The sequence below is a fragment of the Hyperolius riggenbachi genome, chromosome 2 (assembly GCF_040937935.1).
Source record: "Hyperolius riggenbachi isolate aHypRig1 chromosome 2, aHypRig1.pri, whole genome shotgun sequence".
NCBI classification, from domain to species: domain Eukaryota; kingdom Metazoa; phylum Chordata; class Amphibia; order Anura; family Hyperoliidae; genus Hyperolius; species Hyperolius riggenbachi.
Window position 1 is genome coordinate 197,957,002 of NC_090647.1, and position 18,578 is coordinate 197,975,579.

Below are 18,578 nucleotides of genomic sequence, written 5' to 3' on the forward strand. Positions count from 1 at the left end.
GTCTGCAGGGGAGAGAGTAAGAGGTGCAACGGTAACTGGGATCTGCATGAAAGAGGGTGAGGTGGGGGTAGATAACAGGGTTACTGTGGTCTGCAGGGTAGATAGTAAGAGTGCAGGGGTAACTGGGATCTGCAGGGAAGAGGGTGGGGTTGGGGGTAGAGAACAGGGGGCTACTGGGGTCTGCAGGGTGGAGAGTAAGAGTGCAGGGGTAACAGGGATCTGCAGGAAAGAGGGTGGGGTTGGGGGTAGACAACGGGATTACTGGGGTCTGCAGGGGAGAGAGTAAGAGGTGCAGCGGTAACTGGGATCTGCAGGGAAGAGGGTGGGGTGGGCAGTAGAGAACAGTGGGTTACTAGAGTCTGCTGGGGAGAGAGTAGGGGTGCAGGGGAATAGAGGACAGGGGGATGCTGGGGTCTACAGGGGAGAGAGTAAGGTAAGCTGCGGATGACAAGAGCTTTTGAGGGTGCTGAAGGTAGGTAGAGAGAGAGAGTGTGAGAGCTAGCTTACCTCTCAAATCTGCTCTGCTCTTCTCTCAGCTCTGTTGGAGCGGAGCTTAGTCTTTTGGGGTGCAGCTTAGCTTGCACCTTCGATCCTCCCCCAGTTCTAAGGAGTCCTGGCAAATGCTGCATGTAAAGGTCTGCTTTACTCTGAGGTATGGTATGCTGGCAGGGCCAGCCATGAAGTTCAGGCAGCAACATGAAGGGAGATGGGTGCATAGCTACAGCTCAGCTATGTAGAGTTGAAGGCGGGAGTGAAGGAGAACAGCAGCCAATAAGAAGGCAAGGTTCACCCCTGCACTAGCACTGATTACATAGGATGGCGCCCCTGATTTCAGTGCAGTTGACTTAATTTCCAAACGGGCAAACATGAACTTAAATTACATGCCGAACCTCTGCCTCTGCTGATTCATCTCAATGGGGATCATGTTGGCCAGAAGTGGCACTATGAAGTCCTTACTTAAAGAGACTCCGTAACAAAAATTGCATCCTGTTTTTTATCATCCTACAAGTTCCAAAAGCTTTTCTAATGTGTTCTGGCTTACTGCAACACTTTCTGCTATCACAGTCTCTGTAATAAATCAATGTATCTTTCCCCTGTCAGACTTGTCGGCCTGTGTCTGGAAGGCTGCCAAGTTCTTCAGTGTTGTGGTTCTGCTATGAACTCACAATTCCAGGCCCCTCTCTGCACACTGCCTGTGTGTTATTTAGATTAGAGCAGCTTCTCTCTTCTCTCTTATCTTTTACAAGCTGGATAAATCGTCCTCTGAGCTGGCTGGGCTTTCACATACTGAGGAATTACAACCAAGGGCAAAGCTGTTTGCAGGAAGAAAAGAGCAGCCTGAAACTTCAGTGCATGGGGGAAAGAAACACACTCTCTCTTGAGATTCAAAAGGAAGGGTGTATACAGCCTGCTTGTGTATGGATGTATTTTGTATGTGTGGACATACTGTACATCAACCTACTTCCTGTTTTGGTGGCCATTTTGTTTGTTTACAAACAAACTTTTTAAAACTGTTTTTAACCACTTTTAATGCGGCGAGGAGCGTCGAAATTGTGACAGAGGGTAATAGGAGATGTCCCCTAACGCACTGGTATGTTTACTTTTGAGCGATTTTAACAATACAGATCCTCTTTAAAGCACACCTGAACTGAGAGGGATGTGGAGGCTGCCATGTTTATTTCTTTTTTAAACAATGCACATTGCCTGGCTGTCCAGCTGCTCCTCTGGCTCCAGTACTTTTAGCCCTGAAAAAGCATGCCAATCTGGGGCTTCTGACTGACGTCTTCCTACATTACCTGCATGCTTGTTTCAGGTGTGTGTTACAGATGCTAGTGATGTCTGAAAGATCAGCAGGCTGTCAGTTAACTGGTGGCAAAAGGAAATAAATAAGGTAGCCTCCATATCCCTCTCAGTTCAGGAGTAACTACCTAAGGTAAGCACAGAGGTAAGTTCATGCTGGGTCCACATACCTTTTTGTGTTGTCCGTTCCGCTCCACGATTATCAGGGTCCCTGTAATCACTCCTTGAAGAATTTGACTTTTTGCGCAAAGTGAGATTTTCAGAGACAGGAAGAGGCAGGCTTGCTGCGATGTTCCTTCCTATCACCCTCCCATTGCCTCTTTCTCCCTACTCCATTCCCTCTGCTTAAAGGACATCTGAGGTGAGAGGGATATGGAGGCTGGCATATTTATTTGATTTTAAACAATGCACATTGCCTGGCAGTCCTGCTGATCCCCTGCCTTTAAAACCTTTAATCATAGACCCTGAACAAGCATGCATATCAGATGTTTCTGACTCATGCCTGACTGGATTTAGCTGCATGTTTGGTTTAGCTGTGTAATTCCGAAACTACTGATGTCAGAAACATCAGCAATACTGCCAGGCAACTGGTTTTGCTTATAAGGAAATAAACATGTTGGCCTCCATATCCTTCTCACTTTAGGTGTGCTTAAAGGAGTTATCAGGCAAAAAAAAATAAAAATGAGTTTCACTTACCTGGGGCTTCTACCAGCCCCATGCAGCCATCCTGTGCCCTTGTAGTTCTTAACTGCTGCTCTGGTCCCCCTCCGTCAGCTTGTTCAGTTTTGGGCCGCATTGCGTACATTTTTACGCATTCCCGCTGGTGCAGGAACATTAACACATGCATTTTTACGCATTAGTGGTTCAACACGTACATTTTTACGCATTGAACCACTAACACGTAAAAATGTATGTGATAATGTTCCTGCACCAGCAGGAATGCGTAAAAATGTACGCAATTCGCCCCGCCGACCACGAGGGTGGCAAAAACTAAACTAGCTGACGGAGGTGGACCAGAGCAGCAGTTAGTGACTACTAGGGCACAGGATGGCTGCATGGGGCTGGTAGAAGCCCCAGGTAAGTGAAACTCATATTTTTTTTTTTTTGCCTGATAACTCCTTTAAAGGATGAGTTCCCAAACCCTGTCCTCAAGGCCCACCAACAGTATATGTTTTGCAGAAAACCACAACCATGCACAGGTGAGGTAATTAGCGTCTCAGCAGAGCTGATTAACTACCTTTGTGGATTTCCGCAAAACATGCACTGTTGATGGGTCTTGAGGACAGGGTTGGGGAACACCGCTTTAAGGGACAAGGAAGATGAGGGAATATTGTGGCAAGCTTGTCTCTTCCTGTCTGAAAATTTGGAGAGGGGACACGCAGAGAGGAATGGACAACACACAGAGGTACATGGATTCAGCATGTACATACCTCTGTGCTTACCTTAGGTATTTTTACCAATGTCTTGGGTGAGGTATATTTTAAGCATTTATGCTGAATTAGGGGGTTTAGCTAGTTTGAGTATGTTAACAGGCATGGCTAACATAGATAAGGGTGGTCAAGTGCTTTCCTTTTCAGCTGCCCCCTTCCTGGCAGCCGAGGTAGATGGCATCCTGTGTCCAGGTAGAGTCAATTTTTCCAGGGTGCCGTGTGTGTGAGAATAGCCGAACAAAGAAGATGGGAAATGTACATTTATGAAGAATGGATGAAGGTTAGATTTGGTCCCAGTACCAAATCTATGCCCACTGTCATCAGCCATCACTTGTCTTTTTGTACTTCAGTATGTACTGGAATCTGCCCAAGCACAAGCTATCTGTATTCCTAAACTGAGCTGTGTGGCCTGTGATAACAGATTCACCAGCAGAGGGTGCTGCAGGAGTAATTTGATATACAGTTTTATGTAAGGTTTGACCAGTGGGATCTTTTTAACATGGATATTTTGTGTGTTGTTTCTCAGAATAAATGTTTCCTAAGCAAGTGTCTGTATGATTTACTATATGTACTGTACTGATTTACTTTATTTTGTTTTTTCCTTAAAAATGGAAGTAAGACAATATGTTATCCTCAAAAGATCTAACCTTTGATTAATGATCCAGTCAAATCAAGTGACATAAATAATCATTTAGAGTATAGTTTTTATTCTTCATTATTTTAAAGTATTTGGGTATACAGGATGTTACAGAAATGGTATGGAATATAGTTTGCTTATATACATTATTCACAAAAGCCCATATGCACATATGTGATGTTGCACTATTTCTGCTATATTTTATTTCCTATGGTTAAGTCCTTAAATAATAAGGGCTTCTTAAAACTGCAGTAAAAATCTCTGCATTTTCTGGAGGCAAAAACAGCAAATCAGTTGGTTAACGCCTGTTATGTTATAGTACGTGTTCACACTGTTAGTGGGAACGTGAATGTGATGCGTATGGACTGGACCGCAAATGCACAATTCCAGCCTGCTGCATTTTTCTGCAACCATATCGCGATCCTGCTGCAAATGCCACAAATCGGACACAATTGAAGCCTATGGGAACGGACGTTGTCTATTCCCAATAGGCTTGCTGCTGCATGCAGAATGCCAACTCGCCTGTCCCGTAGGTTCAGTTCTGCCGCCACTGACACCAGCTATTCGGTCAGAAAGCAGATTGGAGCCCTGCAAAAAAAAAAAAAGGGAGTCCTGCTTCACCAGGAAAAATTATCATTGGCTCATGGTGGACCAACAGGGAGCCCCATTGTTTTGCCAGGATCCAATTGTTTTCGAGAGGAGCAGTGGACATAGGGGACAGGTGGCAATGCAAACCGAGAGGATGCAAAACAGCAGGTATGTGAATGATGAGGTGCAGATGCCAGCGGATCCTGTGCGGATATGCTTACTGCGCCATTTTTGCATTAGCTGAGTTTGCGTTGCAGTGTGAACTGGGCCTTATTGAAACTGATGCATGGCTTATTTACAAAGCTAATAGTCCTAAAACACTGTGTGCCCATGTAATGATATTCCAAAACAAAATCTGACAATCGAATATGGCATAGTTATTGCTCAGAGCAGTATATTTGCTGCACCTGCCCCTTAGTACGTTATGCATAGCTCCCAACTTTCCCTCTTTTGGAGGGACAAGTTCCTCTTTGGGAGCCCTGTCCCTCTTTCTCCCTCATTTGTCCCTCTTTCAGGACTTTGTCCCTCTTTCTATGTGAATATATATATTTCTCTACTAAAAAAATGGTTTGACTCTAAACTTTATTCCCATCCTTTAAATTCATATTTTACTAATTTTAAAATGTTAATATGAAGGAAAATAAACCAGTGCGGTATGAATTATAAAACAACATATTTTTCTTATGAAATCTTTATGGTAAGCGTGACTAGGGGTGTGACAGGGACGTGATCAGGGGTGTGTCAGAGGTGTGCTTAAAGTTGGGAGGTATGCGTTATGCAATTCTTGATCTAGCCCATATTTTTAATAGTGCTGTGTTGTGCCAAATGTTCTTCATGAAGGTAATAAAGTCCTAACACATTCATTTGTAACTGGGAAAAATAATACTATATGTATTTATGTTCTTTTTAAACTGTCCATACTTCTGTATTGTCCTGCTGTCTCTCTGCCCCTAATACTGCAAGCCCCAGACCAAGTATGCAAAACAGGAGCTCTGACTAAAGTCTGACCACACTGGCTGCATGCTTGTTTTAGGTGTGTGATTCAGAAACCACTGACTCCCAACAAGTTCACTAAGAAAGACAGGCAACTGGCATTGTTAGAGTACATAAATATGGTCACTTCCATATCTCTCTCACTGCAGGTTCATTTTAAATACGTTTTGAGTTATTCACGTCATGGTTTAGCGGTATGCTTTGTGCTGCTTGGTTTTCTGTGACATCACGAGAGCTTCCATCGGCTGCTACCCTTGTGGCACTGGATGATGATATGCTGGCCTGCCTCCTCAGTATCTTCAAGATTTGATTTTTGTATCCTTTGCAAGCAAAGAAGTATATGAGGGGGTCTAGGCTGCAGTTAAGGTTCATGAGACATACCGTAAAATGAAGAACTGCATGAAAGACTTCTATCTCCTTGCAGTTTGGTTCATTGATTAGTTTTTTAACCATATGCTGTATAATGGCCACATGATATGGAGTATAACAGATCAGGAAAACCACAATGACTAAAACAATGGTACTGGTGGCCTTTCTGTTGGTGCCAGACTTCCCTGCTAATGGATTTTTCCTTGCAGTCTGGCAAAGTTTTAAGCTTATTTGAGAATAGCAGTACAGTATAATTATTAAAGGAACAAAGTATCCAATGACACATGCACCAAGAAGCATAAATGGCAAATTATCTATTTTTTCAAAGTTGGGATATTCCATGCAGGTGGTCTTTCCATCTAGTTCCACATGTGACATATCCAGTAAAAGCAGTGGAAAGGTTTGCAAGAAGACGAGAAGCCAAACAATAATGCATATAATCTTGGCAGTTCTCACCCGCCGCATCTTGTTGAAGCGGTGAGGATGCACCACCGCCATAAACCTGTCCACGCTCAGGCAAGTCATGAAGTTTACACCAGCGTAGGTGTTGATGTAAAGGAAAAGCGCAACAATTCGGCAAAATGCTTCTCCTAATTTCCAGTCAAATCCCAGTGCATAGTAGGCAATTCTGGTAGGTGAGGCAATGGCAAAAAATATATCAGAGATAACTAGATTCTTGGAGTACAGAGTGGTGGAATTCAGCTTTCTCCTGTTCTTGTGAATAACAAACAATGCCAGGAGATTTCCAAGGAGGCCAAAAAGGAAAATCATACTATAGAATAAAGGTAGCAAAATCCTTGCAGAGTTTTGATGGGAGTACCAATCACAAGTCTTGTTTCGGGTATCGTTGGAAATGTTGTCATCCATCTTGGTAACACTTGTTTATTCTAGAAAACAGGTTACAAACAATATAGTCAGGACATGTATGCTAGAAAAGCATGTGTTATTCATAAATTGCAACCATGTGTTGTTAAGGTTGTCCTCCAGTAAAATGCTGATTTCTAAAGAGGTGGTGAGACTGCATATTATGCAGCTTTTCATTTTAGCAATGCAGTAAGTAGTCCCTAAATTGACTCTTTTGGATTGAATTTTGATAAAGATTTCTAACCTGACTATATATCCACCCTCTCCATGTTACCATGGCTTAATCTCTGTATTGGTTCAGAAGCTGGTCTATGGGTGGGAGGCAAGCTGCGTTGGTGCCACTTTTGACTTGATTTTCTCCTTCACTCCCCACATCCCAAACCTTTCTAGAAACCGTCACTTCCTCCCAAGCAATATCTCCAAAATATGCCCCTTCCTATCCCCAGAGAGACAGGTTGGAAAGCGAGATGCAATTCTTAGTTTATAGAAATTTTAGTTTCAAAACTTTTATTAAATTGCGTAATCACACCTAACGTGCAGTAGAAATACTGAATTAAATACAGTAACACTATAAACAGTATTGTTATATAACATATGGGATAGATGTGGAAAAACATTGGTTAAATTATACAGTGGTTATTTAGGAGATAGTAACGTAATACACAGTTTGAAAAAAAAGTATAACTGTAGCTCATCTCATAATCATGTATGGGGCCACAATCTAAAACATAGTCTAAGTCGAAGGCCAAATTATTGATTAAGATGTAACATTTATTGAACAGTCTCAAACTGAGTGGTGTAAATATTGTGACTGTGGGGGACCCACTCCTCTCCCTTCTGCAGAGTTCTGCAGTGGAGCAGTTTAATATTTACCTGCTTTGAGTCTCCTGTTATCTTTCTGACAGCCACATGCCCTATGCTGCATACAGCTTCTAAGGCATGTCACATGATCAGAAGGAGGAGGTATGGAAGCACAGCTGAAGCAGGTAAATGTCACTCTGCTCCTCTGTGCTACTCTGCAGTTTGGGTAGAGGGTGTTGTGTTTGGGCATGCTAATTGTGTGTGTGTATGGTGTATGTGGTGGTGGTGGGGAGGGGGGGTAGGGGTGTGTTTAGGCTCGTGGGTTGTTGTTGTATCCTGGCTTAAAGTGACAATGTTTCAACCAGACACTGCCGAGGTTTCAACCAGAAATATTTTCACTTCTCCAACACATTGGCCTCAATTCACTTAGCTTATCTCCTGTCTTTAATAAAGTTTCTAGAGTCATCACCATGGTGATAAGGCATGTTGTATTCAGGAAACATTTTACCTCAGGCAAACCTAAAGTTAACTATTCAACCCTTAAAATAACTCCAGAATTCTAAAGTTAAAGACAGGCTGTTAATTAACTGCGTGTGAAAATAACTACAGAGGAGGTAACTTAACTACGGAGGAGGTAACTTAAGGAATGAAGCGATAAGATAACTCTCTCACTGTGTGGAGGTAAGTTTTCTCTTGCTTTATTATCTCTAGCATGATCTTAGTGAATTGAGGCCATTGGGTAGACAATGTGCTGTCATTCTTTTACAGCTTGCAATGATGCACATTTCAAGCTTTCAAGGGCCACATGAAATTGCAAGGAGGGTCGTATTCGGGCCACAGAGGGTGACTTCTTTTTTTTTTAAAGATCATGGTCCCGTTGACTAAAATGTTTATAGACTAAGTTTGGCTGCTTCCTTTTAGACGCAGAGTGGGTTTTTGCTGAGGTTATAGTTAACGGCAAGAGTTTATGCTTTGCATGTGGCATCTCATGGGGCTTTAAGCCTAATAAAATGATTTCATGATGCATCTCATTTACTGTCCTTGTCAGAGACCACCAAACTGCTCTCGTAATCTTTCTTTCTTCTCGGCAGCATCCTCTTTATCTGTTGGTCTTTTCTCTGGGTTCAAAACACGCTTGCAAATTAAATTCAGGCTGCCTTTAAATTACACAACAACTCTCTTCCCTTTTACATTTCTGACTTCATACAAAAAGTATACCCATAAGCAACGTCAACGCCTCCCATGACTCACTAATATATTCCTCACTCATAACCACTTCCCATGAGCTACTCTAAGGCTTCTCTTTCTATGAAACACCAGTGATTCCAAAAGCACTTTGCTGCTGAAAGTGAATGGCCAAGATCCCACAGGGAGTGATTGTGTTTTTCCAAAATTGCAATCACTATGAGGGGTTGTTTGAGAACCTGCAAGTGCCACTTGGGGGCGAGGGGTTTCTGGCTAAAGGAGGTGTTTGGCCCTGCCAGTGCCTTTGTAACCTGCACTGAGCAGGGGCTCTGTGGCTGAGGGGGTCTTAGATGGTATTGTAACTTTCAATCCCACCCCAGACCCCCTCAGACTGAGACCCCCACTCAGTGCAAGTTACAGTGGCACTGGCAGGCCCACAAACCTCCCTTAGACAGAAACCCCTTGCCCCCAAGTGGCACTTGCTTATAAATAGTGATGGACGCAAAACTGAAAAAATGCACTTTTATTTCCAAATAAAATATTGGCGCCATACATTGTGATAGGGACATAATTTAAATGGTGTAATAACTGGGCAAATGGGCAAATAAAATGTGTCTGTTTTAATTATGGTAGCATGTATTATTTTAAAGCTATAATGGCTGAAAACTGAGAAATAATGATTTTTTTTTTCATTTTTTTCTTAATATTCCTGTTAAAATGCATTTAGAAAAAAATAAGTCTTAGCAAAATGTACCACCCAAAGAAAGCCTAATTAGTGGCAGAAAAAACAAGATATAGATCAATTCATTGTGATAATTAGTGATAAAGTTATTGGTGAATGAATGGGAGGTGAAAATTGCTCAGATGCATAAGGTGAAACACGACTGAGGGCTGAAATGGTTAATTCACCCGACGGGAAAACGATGGCTCCCGACGATTAAAAGCTCCCAGAGAACCGCAACGCACCAAAACGCAGCGTCTGATGTGAAAGGTAAAATGAAAGTCTATGGACTTTCATTTTACCTTGGTTAACTTATCTTTGCGTTAAAAACGCACAAAACAGGGTCAGATGTGAAAGAGTCCTCAGTCACAGCAGGTTACAAGCCTCCTACTTACTTCTGACCAGCCGCTCATGCCAGGAGGAAGCAGGGACCACGAGGAGAGAAACAAGTGAGGTGCAGACTAAAGAGAGCACCGCTCGCAGGCAGAAATGATGGTACACCAGCACGGCAAACCAACTCCTTCATGTGCGCACTGACAGCATGCAGTAGTGCTACATGATGTCAAGTCAGAGGATGTCGCAGTGGAAATCTACTTGACATCAGACTCAGCAGGCAGTTGCAGGACTCCCAGGAGGAATTAAGGGAGGTGATTGCGCTGGTGTTCTTTCTTCCTGTGCTGCAAAGCACCGCGCATCACCAGCTTCCTAGCGGTAAGAGGTTACATCTTTCTGCCTGCGCCTCCTTCTTCTTGCCTGACTGCGCCCAGGGTGGCCGCCCGGCCCAAGAAACTCCCCTAAACATGAACAGGTGTTTTCCTCCTTACGACGCACACAAAAATATTTTTGTTTAAATGTGCGTAATGGGAAATGGTCATTTCAAAATGTCAAACAAATACAGGGGGTAAAGCTGTGGGCTCTCTACCACACAGTGTTGCACAAGACGTCTCCTTACCTGTTCCTTGACGATCTACGTCTCCAGCTGGACATGCTCACAGTGAGGCAGAAGTGAAGGAACACATGTATGATAGGGTACATTTCTTAATTACATGAAAAGGATGTTGTGCTGTCTGAGCTTCCCCTGGGAAACCACCTCTCCTCACCGTCTCCCCACCAGTAGCACCTTCCACAATATGGATGTCTACCTGTCGTGCCACGGAATACCATTGAGATAGTTCACAGACTGCATCTGTTGTTCATTCGTAATTAAGAAATGTACCCTATCAGTTCATACACAGTGTGAAATGTAATGATAATTTGCCTTAGACTATTGGTATTTTTGCATAACATTTAGAAGGCTGGTTTTGTAAAAAGCCAGTTTAAGGAAGGAAGCTGATGAAGAAACCCACATGACACATCAACTAGAGGCTCGTGGGCAGAAGCTTCCCAAAGTAAATCCTCTACCCATTTTGTTGGAATGTGAACTTTATAGCACTAGTGAAATCTCAGAATTGTAGTGTGGCTGGAGGGGTGAATTGATTACATATGTTGTCTGGGGGAACAAAAGGGATGAAAAAAGGGAAGCCTAAAGGGATAATTTGTGTGTCCTTCCCTGTCATGCTGCTACACTCACCAGCCAGCATTGGACACGAGTCCACCATCAGGAGAACACTGAACTGCACATTTTGTGTTTGGCAAGGTAGCAAGGAGAAAGCCACTACTCTCCCTCAGAAATATTCCTGACTGACTGCAGGTTGCTAAAGACCACGTGGACAAACCAGAAGGCTACTGTAAACATGGTTTTGTAGACAGATGAAGCCAAAATAGAACTCTTTTGCTTAAATTACCGTATGTTACATTTGGAAATGAAACCTCTTTGCTAGGTATATTAAGGTGCCCATTGAAGGTGCATTTTACTGAACAATTGTATTTTCAATCCGATTATTCAAATTGTATTGCATGAAAATAGAGAAGCTGATGGGTCCAATCTAATCTGACCTTCAGGTGCACGTTCTACATGGGGAGGGGGGAGCACACAGTAGCTCACCTGCTGATAAACACCACCACCACTTTACACACCAAATTTTGCCAGTGGATGCATAGCGTGAAATGGAGGAGCATGCCGGTGAAAGTGTAGCAGCTCAGTTTTGTTGTCAGAGGAATACACATTAATGGCTGTGTGTTATTTTACAGGGACAGCAACTTTACGCTGTTATCCAAGCTGTACACTGGCTACTTTACATTGTATCAGCGTGTCATATGTTAAGTGTTGTCCCATGAAGAGATTTAAGTAAATATTTACAAAAATGTGACATACTGTATAGGCATACTTACATGTTTCTATGCAACGAAACCCAAAAGCAAAGGTATTGGCTGGCAATATTGAATTTGTTGTGAAATATTCCTGGTCAGTAGCTGAAGTCAGTTGCTTTCCTGATCTGTTGCTGTCAGTACAAACAAACTGTGATCTAGCTTTTGGTAACATAAGTGAATCTATATTGATGGACGCAGTTGCTGCAACAGGCAAATAAACTCCTTCCAGTCATGGATGAGCAGACGCTGTACCTAAAGGGAAAAAAAGTAGTCCCATTATAGCTGTTTGACTTCAACTACCATGTGTTAGTACTGTATGTTTTCACTTTATATAATAATTTAATCCTATTTACGTTCTCCACTGTCCAGGCCATGGTTAAGAAAAATACTTTTTGTCAAAATAACACAGTGTTTTAGGTAATGCATTTTATAACGAACTGTAGATGATTTCCTTGCAAGTTTTTGTAACACAATATTCTTCTTCAGGCATAATTCTGAACTGGATTAGAACCAGACGTGTTGTGAATGGTTTAGATCTTCCAGTTCTCTATTTTGCATGTGTGTTGCCTGGAGAAGAAACAGAGGGTGTGTAGACACACCCAAATCTCACACACCAATGATTGGCTAGTTCTAGTATTTCCATGTAGTATAAGAACGTACCCATACAATCGGTTTATAGGATTCAAAATCGTATGGCCCCCATACTACATAGAAGTGGTAAAACCAGCCCATCAAAATTGGATGTGTGCTCAGATAACCAAAATAATAAGTGTCAATAGATTATGTAATGATAAGATTAGTGCAGTCAATCCAAAAATACACCAAAACATTCACATAAATGTATTAAAGACTGTTACTAGCCCAGCAACTATTCGGATCAGGTAGGTGTTGCATCTGTAAAATCAATAATACCTAAAGGCTCAATTAAGAACAAGTCCATTGTTGCTTACCTCTAATGTGTTACAGAGCTTACGTTTTAACCGAAGAGAACTGCACTACAAGTAAAATAAACCACCACTATGTGTACCACCTGGCTGTGAAAGTCAATGACCAAAAGCACAGAAAACAAATACTGCATGCAGTTCAGGGGAGCAGAGGCAAGGATGCAATTCATTCCCAGAGTAAAAGGAGAGACACCCTGCATAACAGAATTGGTTATATAACTGAAACAGTTCTAAGCCACCAATACACATAATAGGATGTGGTTTGTTCCCTCTGCATAGTCCACACAATTAATACTGTTAGATCTAAGATGTTAGTTTCTTTTCTGATGTTGTTAACTGGTGGGTGAAGGCTGATTATATGTCTATGCAGTCAGATTTTAAAAACGGCACCGTTGTCATTTACTCTCTTCTACATTCCCTGCAGAGCAGAGGACCTTTATTGCAATTACCTATGGAATTGTAATTTTCAGTTGTGTTTTGAGTGTTTGTCGGAAGTTAATGGGGGGGGGGGGGGGATGGTTGAGGAATTGTGCTTTGATTGGAAGTGTGTGCATACTTGCATGATGTTGAGTTTTGGCACACACTTTAGGTGTACATTTCAGCATCCTCTGTTATGCGCACACACTAGCATGCACACTGTTCACGGACAGGAGTATCTAAATGCTTTTCACCAGCGGATGACGCCTCTTATCAGCTATTGTGTGTTCAAAGTTTGACCTAGTTGCCTCACTTTGTATGTTTTTTTGCTGCTGACGCTGAATTGACAGTTTTTGATTATATGCTGGCTGCCCTGATCTTCTGCCTTACTGTAACTACTATTCCGTATCACTTTCTGCCTTGCTACAGTTGTCCTCTCCATGTTGTGACTCTGTACTCACCTACATTCAATTTGTCTTTGGGCCTGCCTTCAACTACAGCTGCCTTCTTCTGTCCTGACCAACTTTTTTCACATTTTGTCTCCCCTGTTCTGGTCTATCTCTAGGAGGGCAATGTAAGGCTGTGCCCTCTTTGGAAGCAAAGAATCTGGTGCCCAGCAAGGGTACCAATCCATCCTCCTTTTTTGGGTTCTGTGCTAAAGGAAACCTGACGTGGGAGAGATATGGGGCTTGATTCACTAATGCCGGGAATACATGGTACGTTTGTACCGCTTGATTATGCCGCCGGATCGATTCCCGCTCATCCCTGCGGGCAATTCTCTTATCTTCTGCTCGTTTTCCTTATCTTTTTCTGTTGTCCCACCCGTGGTATCGATCGCGGAATCGATCCGGCGGGTGATCGTACATGTCGGAAATTATCAATCGAGCCATCTAATGGCTCAATCGGGTTGAACCGTGTATAGCATGCCTTATCAGAGATAAAAAACCTTATCAAACTTAACACGCCTTATCAGAGTAGCATAGCGAACTTATGCCTGCTAATTGGCAATGACGAGAGCTCCACTTGTCCTGCCATGAGCCCCCTGCAGGTTTCTAGCGCTCGCTATGTTACTCTGATAAGGCGCATTAACTTTGATAAGGCATGCTATTTGTCTTAGTGAATCAAGCCCATGGAGGCTACCTTATTAATTTCCTTTTAAACAATGCAGATTGCCTAATTGCCTAGCTAGCCTGCTGATCCTCTGCCTCTAACGGTTGAGCCACACTGCTAAGGGATTTGTGATCCGTCCGCGCCGCATTTCTGTTTTGAACAAAAAAGTTAGGTTGGATTAGAATTGCGGCAAAAAGGCAGAAAACGATCACTGCTATTTTTCCAGGATTCTGATGTAAGTTAAGGGTAATGCTTTTTGTTCAAAACGCAAATGCAGTGCGGACGAATCGCAGAGCGCTCAGTAGTGTGGCTCAGCCCTTATGTTTTTAGCCATCGACCCTGCATAATTATGGAGTACTCTTAACAAATAACAAAAACCTGTATATACAGTGGTGTGAAAAATTATTTGCCTCCTTCCTGATTTCTTATTCTTTTGCATGTTTGTCACACTGAAATGTTTCTGCTCATCAAAAACTGTTAACTGGTAGTCAAAGATAACATCGTTGAACACAAAATGCAGTTTTAAATGATGGTTCTTATTATTTAGTGAGAAAAAAAAACTCCAAATCTACATGGCCCTGTGTGAAAAAGTGATTGCCTGCCTTGTTAAAAAATAACTTAACTGTGGTTTATCACACCTGAGTTCAATTTCTGTAGTCACCCCCAGGCCTGATTACTGCCACACCTGTTTCAATCAAGAAATTACTTAAATAGGAGCTATCTAACACAGAGAAGTAGACCAAAAGCACCTCAAAAGCTAGACATCATGCCAAGATCCAAAGAAATTCAGGAACAAATTAGAACAAAGTACTGTAATTGAGATCTATCAGTCTGGTAAAGGTTATAAAGCCATTTCTAAAGCTTTGGGACTCCAGCGAACCACAGTGAGAGCCATTATCCACAAATGGCAAAAACATGGAACAGTGATGAACCTTCCCAGGAGTGGCTGGCCGACCAAAATTACCCCAAGAGCGCAGAGAAGACTCATCCGAGAGGCCACAAAAGACCCCAGGACAACATCTAAAGAACTGCAGGCCTCACTTGCCTCAATTAAGGTCATTGTTCATGACTCCACCATAAGAAAGAGACTGGGCAAAAACGGTCTGCATGGCAGATATCCAAGGCGCAAACCACTTTTAAGCAAAAAGAACATTAAGGCTCGTCTCAATTTTGCTAAAAAAAACATCTCAATGATTGGCAAGACTTTTGGGAAAATACCTTGTGGACCGACGAGACAAAAGTTGAACTTTTTGGAAGGTGCGTGTCCCGTTACATCTGGCGTAGAAGTAACACAGCATTTCAGCAAAACAACATCATACCAACAGTAAAATATGGTGGTGGTAGTGTGATGGTCTGGGGTTGTTTTGCTGCTTCAGGACCTGGAAGGCTTGCTGTGATAGATGGAACCATGAATTCTACGGTCTACCAAAAAATCCTAAAGGAGAATGTCCAGCCATCTGTTTGTCAACTCAAGCTGAAGCGATCTTGGGTGCTGCAGCAGGACAATGACCCATAACACACCAGCAAATCCACCTCTGAATGGCTGAAGAAAAACAAAATGAAGACTTTGGAGTGGCCTAGTCAAAGTCCTGACCTGAATCCTATTGAGATGTTGTGGCATGACCTTAAAAAGGCGGTTCATGCTAGAAAACCCTCAAATAAAGCTGAATTACAACAATTCTGCAAAGATGAGTGGGCCAAAATTCCTCCAGAGCGCTGTAAAAGACTTGTTGCAAGTTATCGCAAACGCTTGATTGCAGTTATTGCTGCTAAGGGTGGCCCAACCAGTTATTAGGTTCAGGGGGCAATTTCTTTTTCACACAGGGCCATGTAGGTTTTGAGTTATTTTTCTCACTAAATAATAAAAACCCTCATTTAAAACTGCATTTTGTGTTCAATTATGTTATCTTTGACTAATAGTTAACGGTTTTTGATGAGCATAAACATTTAAGTGTGACAAACATGCAAAAGAATAAGAAATCAGGAAGGGGGCAAATAGTTTTTCACACCACTGTATGTAAAGGGTGATTTAGGAAGTGTATGTGTTTTTTTTGTTTTGTTTGTTTTTTTTAATTACTTTTTGGGTGATTGGAACAATACTCTATATTTATTTGGCAGTGAGTGTTTTATTCATATGGTTAAGGATTACACACTTCCATAGAGGTCTTTGAATGTGAAATATCCGTTTTACAAGCATAGAGTTATTTTGTCTAGACACTTCCATATACAACTTCCTCTCACCAGCTGCGGAAGTCAGTCTTGCTACATTGAAATTTCAGAAAGCCTATACAATTTATTTAAAGTTTATATACAGTGGTATGCGAAAGTTTGGGCAACCTTGTTAATCGTCATGATTTTCCTGTATAAATCATTGGTTGTTACGATAGAAAATGTCAGTTAAATATATCATATACGGTAGAAGACACACACAGTGATATTTGCAAAGTGAAATTAAGTTTATTGGATTTACAGAAGGGTGTAATAATAGTTTAAACAAAATGAGGCTGGTGCATACATTTGGACACCACAAAAAAGAAATGAAATCAATATTTAGTTATCCTCCTTTTGCAGAAATTACAGCCTCTAAACACTTCTTGTAGTTTCCAATGAGAGTCTGGATTCTGGTTGAAGGTATTTTGGACCATTCCTCTTTACAAAACATTTCTAGTTCATTCAGGTTTGATGGCTTTCGTGCATGGACAGCTCTCTTTAACTCACACCACAGATTTTCAATTATATTCAGGTCTGGGGACTGAGATGGCCATTCCAGAATGTTGGATTTGTTCCTCTGCATGAATGCCTTAGTGGATTTTGAGCAGTGTTTAGGGTTGTTGAAAGATCCAGCCCCTGTGCAGCTTCAGCTTTGTCACTGATTCCTGGACATTGGTCTCCAGAATCCGCTGATACTGAGTGGAATCCATGCGTCCCTCAACTTTGACACGATTCCCAGTCCCTGCACTGGCCACGCAGCCCCACAGCATGATGGAACCACCACCATATTTTACTGTAGGTAGCAGGAGTTTTTCTTGGAATGCTGTGTTCTTTTTCCTCCATGCATAACGCTCCTTGTTATGCCCAATTAACTACATTTTAGTTTCATCAGTCCACAGCACCTTATTCCAAAATGAAATTGGCTTTTCCAAATGTGCTTTAGCATACCTCAAGCAGCTCTGTTTGTGATTTGGATGGAGAAAAGGCTTCCTCTGCATCACTCTCGCATACAGCATCTCCTTGTGTAAAGTGCGCCGAGTGGTTGAACGATGCACAGTGACTCCATCTGCAGCAAGATGATGTTGTAGGTATTTTGGTGCTGGTCTGTGGGTTGACACCATTCGTCGCTTCTGTTTATCCAAAATTTTTCTTGGTCTGCCACTTCGAGCCTTAACTTGAACTGAGCTTGTGGTCTTTCTCTAACTCCTCGACTCCAACTCCACAGCCCTGTTTTAAGCAATACCTGTTGCCTGGCAGCCCTGCTGATCTGTTTGGCTACAGTAGTGTCTGAATCGCAGCAGAACCAAGCATGCAGCTAATCTTGTCAGTGTCATGATCGCTGCTGCAGCAGGTATTGCTGGCAGTAGTAGTGCTGCAGCTCAGGCAGTTCTGATCTCTTTCCATGCAAGCTGCATAGCTTTGTCTGCCTTTCCCTGCTGTCAGCTTGTGACTGATTATCATTTACCTGTGTTGGAATCTGCATGTCTGCTCCCATTGGATGACCTCAGTATAAAGATCTGCTTCCTGCAGGACTCCTCGGGCTATCATAGCTTCAGTTTAAGCCTGTCTTGCTGTTGCTTCAGCCCCAGATCGAGTTTCTTGTTCTAAAGATACTTTGCTGGTCTTGCATCATATATTGGTTCATTGCCAATATATATGCATACCAGCACGTTTATTATTTTCCTTGTATTTGTGTTACGTTGATACATCAGTGTCGCTGATGTATACGTACACGAACTGTTTATATCCTGTGTTCAGTTAGTCAGTTTCCAGCACGTTTTGGTAGTTTGCGCGTATTGTGATCACCCGTGCTGAGTTAGTTATCCTGCTCCTGTTTGTGGATTGCGTTCATCTCTGCGAAGAGATAACGAATCCTTCTGAATCCTGTTCTGTTACCGTTTGTGGATTGCGTTCATCTCTGCGAAGAGATAGCGAATCCTTCTGAGTCCTGTTCCCTGTATTGCTCCAGTCCTAGTCAGTGTTCCTGCTTATGTCATATATCGGTTCATTGCCGATATATACATATGTTAGTCAGACGTTACAAATAGTTTCATTGATAGCTGTAATTGTAATACGCTAGGAAAACATACTTACTGTATATTTGTCTGTGTTACGTTCATCTATCTTGATCCTGCTATTTCCTGACTATCCTGTCCTGTCTTTGTGAGGCACGCCATCGCTGCTACGCATTGGCTGCCTCATCCCAGTCTGTCTTGTTGTGGACGCTTGCTGTCACTAAGTAGCGGCTAGCTAGCAAG

At 42.3% G+C, this 18,578-nt stretch overlaps 2 protein-coding genes across 2 annotated transcripts in view; one reads left to right on the forward strand and one right to left on the reverse strand.

The window, feature by feature from the left end:
* Nucleotides 1–18,578, forward strand: part of UBAC2 (UBA domain containing 2) — a 199,669-nt gene that overhangs the window by 78,400 nt on the left and 102,691 nt on the right. The window lies entirely within an intron of this gene.
* The window catches only part of GPR183 (G protein-coupled receptor 183), a 131,632-nt gene continuing 117,003 nt past the window's right edge, over nt 3,950–18,578 (reverse strand). Inside the window, exons 3-4 of the mRNA XM_068267975.1 lie at nt 11,660–11,890; nt 3,950–6,704 (exon numbers count right to left, since the gene is read on the reverse strand). Of these exons, the coding sequence (XP_068124076.1) occupies nt 5,605–6,684 (1,080 nt within the window). The 5' untranslated portion in view covers nt 6,685–6,704; nt 11,660–11,890 and the 3' untranslated portion in view covers nt 3,950–5,604. The remainder of the gene's footprint in view (nt 6,705–11,659; nt 11,891–18,578) is intronic.